The sequence below is a fragment of the Vollenhovia emeryi genome, unplaced genomic scaffold (assembly GCF_000949405.1).
Source record: "Vollenhovia emeryi isolate VEMERY1.0 unplaced genomic scaffold, V.emery_V1.0 DF939120.1, whole genome shotgun sequence".
Lineage (NCBI taxonomy): Eukaryota > Metazoa > Arthropoda > Insecta > Hymenoptera > Formicidae > Vollenhovia > Vollenhovia emeryi.
This window is the reverse complement of record NW_011967246.1, coordinates 1,706,550-1,715,024: the sequence shown is the minus strand read 5'-3', so window position 1 is coordinate 1,715,024 and position 8,475 is coordinate 1,706,550. Positions and strand designations below refer to the sequence as shown.

Below are 8,475 nucleotides of genomic sequence, written 5' to 3'. Positions count from 1 at the left end.
GAGATGCAAGTTGATTGGCTACACATTTTTCAAAACTAGAACTTAAACACAGTTCTTGGATCGTGGACACAAGGCTTAAGAGATGCAAGTTGATTGGCAAAACATTTCTCAAAACTAGAACTTGGACCAAGTCCTAGTCTCATGGACACAGGCCTTAATACCGGGAAACGTGTGGCCAATCAACGTGCAGCTTTTATGGCAGAAAGGCTCGCGCTACCGCGCATGCGCTAGAATTCTCACAAACTGGGATCACAGCGAGCGACTTCCCTTTCCTGTAGGAGTCTCCTAGTGGCATCCCATAACGTGAGTTTCATCGCAATTCTTTTTCACATTTCTACAAATTTCGGGTAGCTAATGCAAATCAGACGGACACGCTCGAGACACGAGTTTTTCCGAAATACAATAAAATATGAAATATGCTTTACCGATTACAATTGTTTGCAATTGGCTTGGAAATGGTGTGTCCGGTGCACGTGGCACGCGCTGTAATCTTAGACGCGTGGGGGACTAATTTTTGGATTACGCGAGTTCAGGCGGTAGAAAGGCTGGGTTATTAAGTAAATTTTAGACGAACGCCTTGCATAAATCAAATGTTAGAGCGGCGTATATTACTTTCGGTTTTGAGGTTACATTCTCCTCCCGTCGCAACGAGTAAAAAATATATATCTCGTTTATTGGCGAATTCGATGCGAACAACGGAATCGTTTATTTTCTCATAAATTTTTAAGTCTTCAGATATAATTCCGAATTATTTAAAAGTCGTCACGTCTTTCGCGAGAACTTGTACAGGCTTTAGAATTCGGGGAAAAGCTCGTGCGTTTTATTTGTAAAATTGATCAGTGACGAGATTACACTTGGCTCTTGTACCAATTGCGAAGGGAGCTCTTTAGAGATACGCTGTTAAATGCAGCGGTACATTCCTCCCGGGTGATAAGTTGAAACTCCGTTTTTCAGGTTGACTCGTAATTCAACCGCAACGTTAAAATGTCAGGAGGTCTGGACGTGTTGGCCCTCAAGGAGGACGACGTGACGAAAATGTTGGCCGCCGGCACCCACTTGGGTGCCGAAAACGTCAACTTTCAGATGGAGCAGTATGTCTACAAAAAGAGAGTCGATGGCAAGTAGTCCGTACATGTCTCAGACTGCAGTCCACCTGATGCTGCAAATTAGACACTCTATTGATCTTCTTCAGAAGGCATTAAGGCATGTGCCTACCATGTCCAAGTTCTAGTTCCGAGAAATGTGTAGCCAATCAACATGCGTCTTTTATGGGATAGCTGCAAGTTCGCTGGCTACACATTTCTCGGAACTACAACCTGGACTAAGTTAACAAGAAGATGTTGTAAATGCTTCAAAGCGTTTCCCCTTCTTAAAAAATAAGAGAGAGAGAGAAATGCACTTGCACCATCAGACCGTAGGCTTGAACGCAATTTGTTGACATACGCCATGATCCTCATGTCCATTCCTGGCGCAATTTTCAGGCGCTGGTGTAAACGTCATCAATCTCCGACACACCTGGGAGAAGCTGCTGCTCGCAGCTCGCGCCATCGTCGCCATTGAGCACCCCAGCGAGGTCTTCGTCATCAGCTGCCGCCACTCGGGCCAGAGAGCCGTGCTGAAGTTTGCGGCTCACACCGGCGCCACCCCCATCGCCGGGCGCTTCACCCCGGGTGCGTTCACCAATCAGATCCAGGTGAGAAGGACAACGAGCGTCCCGTTCAACTTAATTTCACAGCACCGAAGGTTCAAGTGATGAAACATTTCATTCCAGAATCGGCACTTGTTGGTTTCTTAGGCTTAATCTTTTCTGATTGCGTTTCGACGACGTGGGCCACGACGACGAACGATTAGCCGAGTGCGGTGTAACGGTCAGCTTTTGTTTGCAGGCCGCGTTCCGTGAACCGCGCTTGCTGATCGTCACGGACCCGTCCACCGACCATCAGCCCATCACCGAGGCGAGCTACGTGAATATTCCAGTTATCGCATTCTGCAACACCGACTCGCCGCTGCGCTTCGTGGACATAGCCATTCCGTGCAACACCAAGAGTCTGCACACAGTCGGCTTGATGTGGTGGCTGCTCGCCAGGGAGGTGCTGCGCCTGAGGGGATCTATCCCGCGCGAGACCAAGTGGGACGTGGTGGTCGATCTCTTCTTCTACCGAGATCCCGAAGAGGTCCGTGCAATCTTCTCTCGTCCTTTTAATTTTCCCCGCGCCGTTCTCCGCGCTAAGTTTGTCGCGATGATGAAAGAATCGGATCCAGAAACAAATCTGTTGGTTTTCACGGCTTAATCTTTTCTGACAACGATGGAACGAGCGTTCCACGACGCGGGTGCATCACTGCGAGATCGATAACGGGCTGCGAAACGTCTTCTTTCCAGGCGGAGAAGGAGGAACAGGCCGCGAAGGAGATCGCGCCGGTGGTGAAGGAGTTCACGGGTCCGGTGGAGACCGCTCCTGCTCCGGAACCCGGCTGGGTGAACGAGGTCGAGCCGGCGGCTGCCGTGACCACCGAGAACTGGGCCGATGACGTAGCACCGCCGGCAGCAGCTCCTGTTCCTGCTGCACCCACCGCCCCCGCGCCGGCGTTCCAAGCCAGCGGTGATTGGGCTGCCCAGGTGAGACGCTCGCATCAAAGTTTATTTAATTTAATCGATCGATTGCTTCTCTCCGATTTGTATTATTTTATATTATTTGTGTGTTTATTTAACATATTCCAAATGTTGTGAAGGCTCCCATAAAGAAAATCTGTAGAAAGGAGAGTGCCAATGTGAGCCACAAAATGAACGGAACTCTGGTCTCACAATATAGAAACAAAAATTTCTCTTTAATAGCATGACCCTTCTTCGAGTCTTCCTCAGTAAAACTCGTTTAAATCGAATAAAGCATATCTTAGGGGCTCAGAGCACTATGTGACTTCAGAATCATTCCTCTATCCGCGTTAATATCAGTGAATCTCCAAATGGTCCCAGACATAAAGAGGACTGAATGATTTATTTAACATATTCACCGGTGCTTATGTATATATCACGTATGTGTTAAACAGGACGATGATAAATTACACGTAATTATATTTATCGACGTACGGATTATTAATATTGTCTTATTGTACGTAGCCCCCAGAGGAGTGGACGACACCAGTGGCAGCTCCCGCCACGCAAAGCTGGGGAGGTGCGAGCAGCGAGAAGTGGTAATCTTGTTGCTTACCGATATCTCGAGGACAACATACACTTTGTACAATGTAACAAAACCCTTTGAGACAAAGCTGTTTTGTTCTTTTCTTATTTGATCCCGTCTCAGTACCCTGTATCCACTCACAATTTCCTACGACATTGTACTATATACCCAAAATTTGTGCGCACGGAATGTACGCAAGCCTAGAATCGAAAGAGGTAAAATGTTTTTCCGCGGGAAAATTTCTTTCGAGCAATTTTAAGTTAATGGACAAGACTCCAAAGCTCGTGAATTATACGTGCACACTGAACACGAGAGCTTTAAAAACAATAGTAAAATTGTGTATCCTAGCACACTGATTCACACTTTGAACGTTCGTTTTGAAGTTATTTCACTAGAATAAAACTGCTTTTCTGGCACATAGGATTACACTGCACGTCGTGTGCGCGAATTCTGTATACTCGAAATTTTAAAACTATTCCATTAGGGCTAAAAAATTAAAGTATTCTGGATTCGTAAACTTAGTAGAGTAACAAAATTACCTTTTTTTTAAAAAAGGTATAAAAAGCTACGTGTATACTTGGCGCGAGACACTTACGTGCTTCTTGATTAGTTAACACATCCAGAAAAACCATCTTGCGTAGACTAATTTTATTACACCTTACATAACATCAAATAGTTATTAAACATTTATCAGTTCTTGAGATCTAAACGTTTACATTTTCGAGGATGAAATATGGTAATGTTGAATATCGAAAATAGGGGAATCTCACATTTGAGTAATGGAAGACTAACTAAAATATTGATATAGGAATTTCTTGCTGCAATAATCAGATTTCGAGATAAACCTCCACTTAAAATTAATTTGTCATCGATGAAAGACGTTAACTTCTTAAGAAAAAGCTTATCTTTTTGAAAATAACTGCGAGTCGCATTCAAATGTAGACAAAAATGTTTATATTCTTTCGAATGCGATTAGATACTTTTTTCATGAATTTGACTAAACTTAAATGAAACTGTAACTGCACTTAGAAGTGTATTATATATAGAAGTTTATCATCGATATCGTCAACATTCCTTACAAATGTAATTAAAACTAAAATACGAATTTAAAAATCTATTAGAAATAGATTTTATACATCGATTTACATTGTACACTGAAATCGGAAGAAATACAGTTTATAAACATAACTTTGGTGTACAAAAAGTAAAACTAAAATTCCTACTAAATTGGATTGGTAACATAATTGTGTTCGACATTGCAAATCTGAGGTATGGAAGTACTTCTCCTTTTCTGTCTAATTATCCTCTCTCGTTCACTTGAACGCAAAAGAGCACTCCGAAATTTCGGATTTACAATTCCAAATGTAGCTAATAACACCAGTTTAGACATCGTACCGTGTCCAAACGAAAGAAAAGAAGACCTCGGAAATCAATGATTACAATGACTACAAGAGGTAACAAAACAGCACTTATTGGAATGGCTAAGTACTCATATCACATCCAGCATTACTGTAGACTATTCGATGCGATGAAACCCTAATGACTGCAGTACTTAATATTATACGAAAATTAAATGATTTTTATATAATAATTCAACATAGTTACAATGAAGAAACCTTAAAAAGTAGAGAAGTCAGGGCGCTAAAATAGCTACCAATAGATTCCAATTACCCACAACTCAAAGTGCTTCTTTCAGCTTTTCTCTAAATAACGTTCCATATTAATATTAAAGCTCCTGCTGTAACTGTTCTTGTTTAATAACATAAAAAGTGAGAAACAACACACTGAAAATTTACGCGATTGCACATAACTAAGGCCGGTATATTCAGTTTTATATTCAAGACAGTTTTAAGATCATCTTTGGGTACTCCCCCTAGTAGCACAGTGCATCGAACAAACATTAGTTAAACATTGGCCCAATACTTGGTTGTGTTGAGCCAACGTTTAGCCGATGCACTAGGGTCAATAGTCAACAAAATGTTCCATAAAACATCTTTAAGTAAATTTAAAATAAAGAAAAGGGTAATTTTCGGACAATTTTATAAGTGTGCTAAAGTAATCTCAAGTCTTTTTTTCGTCCAAATATCTTTTTTATTTAAAAATTAACACAAGAATTCTCAACGTCATTTCGTGTTTCTAACATCATTAAACAAGGACAATTGCGGAACAGACTAGGAACCTTAATCATTTGACATTTGCACCAAATGTTTCATATTAATGTTAATATAAAAAATTATTTATTGTAAAATATTTCACTTTCAGTGTACTTGACTGTAAATTATCTCAAAGCAGCATTATTTTAGAAGCAATGAAAGTATCACATCATTCAGTTTTTCTCTTTGAGTTTCAACTGTAGTTCCTTTGAGATTTTAATAATCTTAAAAATAAAACCTTCATTCTCGTAATTAAACTATCTCAAATGTAGCATTAACAAAGGCAAAATGAAAGATATTGTGTACAAGACCAGGGGGAAAAAAGAATGAAATAATGTAGTATTACAAAGTAAAAAAACAGCAAATTATAAAAAGTACAACGTGTTTTGAAGTTGCGTATCCGGCGCCCGGTGAATAAACTTACTGACCAGGAACGCCAGCTTGTGAGCGTAGTGGCAGGGCGCCGGTACTCGAACGGTATTTGAGCAATTGTAGTATGCGTGGGTTAATTTGTATGTCAAACGTTGTATCTTGTCGGGATCTAAACCGAGCGTGTCGTAAATGACGTTGTACGAGGTAGGCGTTACCGTGCCCTGCCGCACCTGCTGCGACACTATGAAGAAATCATATTTGATCGGGCTCGTGATTACGTCGTCAACTATCGTGCCCGTCTCCGGATTGTAGTTTCCACGGAAGAATCGTGTGTTCAGCCGTTTCGTCACGATTATGAAGGCCATCTTGTATTTCGGGCCGCCATACATCTCGTTGAGCCTCTTCGTTATTTGTAAAACTTCGCGATCCATAACTTGCGCGATCTGGCCCTCGCCGACACCATCGCGATAAATCACAATGTGACTTGGCAGACGATTGTTAGTCGCTTGGTACGTCAGTGCGGCCTTGCAGATGTTGTCGCAAAGATCACTCGACAGTTCCTCGCCGGTGTTGTGCACGCTTACCGCGCTGAAGTACTTCGTCATTTGTCTGTTCAAAGTAGCAACTGTAGCGCCTGCAACAACAAATCACAATGAACACGATTAACCAGGAGACCTAGACAAAATCGAGAGGATTCGACAATGATTTTTTAAAACACATATGCATATTAAAAAAGGATTTGCATCTTCGTTCTTTAATTATTTCTGCGTAATTTTTCCTCTCAAATATATATAGTCCACAAGCTAAGAAACAGAGTGCAGCACCATTAAAATACGTTGACAAAAATCGACAGTTAACTTAGAATTTGAAGATCAGTTAAAAAAAAAAGACTACAATTACATTATTCCATTTTTTGCACAAGATTGTAAATCTAAAGAATTCTAATACCCACCGAAATCCTTGTTTTTCATCGTTGTGTCGTGGCAAACATCAAATCCAATCATCATCATTCCGTCCAAGGGAATATCCACAAACCACGGTGCCCCGCCCAATTTGCAGCTCATCTGTATCGCTATTTTTGTGGCGATAGACATGATATTCTTGTGCGTCATTGTTCTAAACAAGCAGACCTGCGATGGCACAGGCCGGTCGACACAGCACTTCTTCTTGATCGCGGAGTAGCGATCGCTGCGATTGTTCGATACTAAGCAAAACACCAATTGTGGTACTTGCTTGCTCAGTACTCGTTCCAACATCTCGCTATACGTGCCCGGTCTATCATCGCGGATAGTTTGTATGTCCGGACGCGACATTTGAAATGAAAGCCCTGATGATACTTTTATTAGAGTTTTTATAAAATCCTGAAATAAAATATCAATTATAATAAGAGCTTAATATTTAATCGATATATTGTTTAATACGAGTTCGAAATATTGTGTATGACTGATCACAAACATTGATTTGCGAGATCAACATTTTTCCAAAATTACTCTTTTAGTTACACGTATGTAACATAACACGCGCGCGCGCGAATTACATTTGTCAATTTATTTATACTTAGTAATTTATAACAATATTCAGCAAAGAATTGTACCTCCACACGAGCTCTATCCCTGTCGGTACACAAGAACACCCAATTATTCAATGGTGGAGCAATTACACATTTCTTATTACGTAATGTATTCGTCCAATCGCCTCTTTCGGGAGTAAGTACACTCTTGCTGTCAGAAGCAAAGTCGCCAGTATAGATTTTCTCGGGAGCTAACACTCGTGCGGGAATGTCGAGCAGCTTTTTATCCAACTGAAGATTCCAATGGTTCAACTCTTGCATAATTTCAGGTACTTGGCAAAGTCTTCTATTAAAATTCAACAATTTCTCGATACGCTTTCCAGGATCGAGACGCGTCTCTTGAGCCAAACTTGCCATAAGTTTGAAGTTTTCCCTCATTTCATCAGTCAAACCTGCAAAAGAGATAACATTTCTTCGCTGTTCAATTTAAAAACAATGAAAGAATAGCCAGGAAGAAATAAGGACAAATTTTGAAAAAGTTGCCAGTAAAACAGTAGTATTAACGTACCCGTTGCGCGACACAGCTCGGGTACTAAATAAACCCGGTTCGCCTCTTCAGCTTGTCGATCTTTTATTTTGGATCTTGATACAAGCATTGGCTGTTGAGGATCCGCAATCCTGATTCCATACTTTGATTGATAATACTCTATATACGATATTTCCTTGCCGTCTTTTAACCGAAACTTGCTGCTAGGATAAGTTGTAAAATCTACATCCTCGATACGGTATGTATTGTTGTTATAATCGGTGAGAACTACCGTACCAATCACAGTGTTAGCAAACATTTCCTGCACACACATACACACACACACGCATGTATATTTTCACAATGTAAGCAAGGAAACAAAAATATACTTATTACGAATAATTATAATAAAAATAAAAGTAAAACTAAAACATTTCATTTAAAGCTCTTATTTCCTCACTGCAGGAATACATTGTATTTGTATAGTAGAAAAAATTCACACAATTTCTTTCTTTAGCAGCTACTAGAGCTACTAGATAAAGGGGAGCTGACTCGTCCGCCATCTTGGAGCCCAAACGTTTGACTTCGGCTGCGGTCAAGCTGCCGCTGCAAACGCTTCGAAGCGTTTCTCCTCTCTTTCTGTTTTTACTGAAAGAAAAGAGAAGACGAATGCTTCGTAACATTCGAAGCGACAGCTTGACCGCAGCCTTCGACAAATGCATTTCGGCACAAGATATG

The 8,475-nt window shown here is 40.9% G+C and overlaps 2 protein-coding genes across 2 annotated transcripts in view; one reads left to right on the top strand and one right to left on the bottom strand.

The window, feature by feature from the left end:
- Window positions 1-215: 215 nt before the first annotated feature.
- Window positions 216-3,263, top strand: LOC105570519 (40S ribosomal protein SA). The gene is made up of 6 exons (XM_012027778.1): window positions 216-303; window positions 955-1,117; window positions 1,482-1,693; window positions 1,887-2,174; window positions 2,381-2,617; window positions 3,116-3,263. Exons 2-6 carry the CDS (start codon window positions 985-987, stop codon window positions 3,191-3,193), a joined length of 948 nt encoding a protein of 315 aa, XP_011883168.1. The 5' UTR covers window positions 216-303; window positions 955-984; the 3' UTR covers window positions 3,194-3,263.
- A 546-nt stretch (window positions 3,264-3,809) lies between these two features.
- Window positions 3,810-8,475, bottom strand: part of LOC105570518 (protein aubergine-like) — a 10,039-nt gene continuing 5,373 nt past the window's right edge. Inside the window, 4 exon segments of the mRNA XM_012027777.1 lie at window positions 3,810-6,335; window positions 6,654-7,062; window positions 7,296-7,663; window positions 7,780-8,059. Of these exon segments, the coding sequence (XP_011883167.1) occupies window positions 5,695-6,335; window positions 6,654-7,062; window positions 7,296-7,663; window positions 7,780-8,059 (1,698 nt within the window). The 3' untranslated portion in view covers window positions 3,810-5,694.

Excerpts from the sequence above, each read along its gene's own strand:
- LOC105570519 (XM_012027778.1), top strand. The coding sequence starts at position 985 with ATGTCAGGAGGTCTGGACGTGTTGGCCCTCAAGGAGGACGACGTGACG. Across the intron at positions 1,694-1,886 it reads CGTTCACCAATCAGATCCAG|GCCGCGTTCCGTGAACCGCG; the intron begins GTGAGAAGGACA and ends TTTTGTTTGCAG. Across the intron at positions 2,618-3,115 it reads GCGGTGATTGGGCTGCCCAG|CCCCCAGAGGAGTGGACGAC; the intron begins GTGAGACGCTCG and ends TATTGTACGTAG.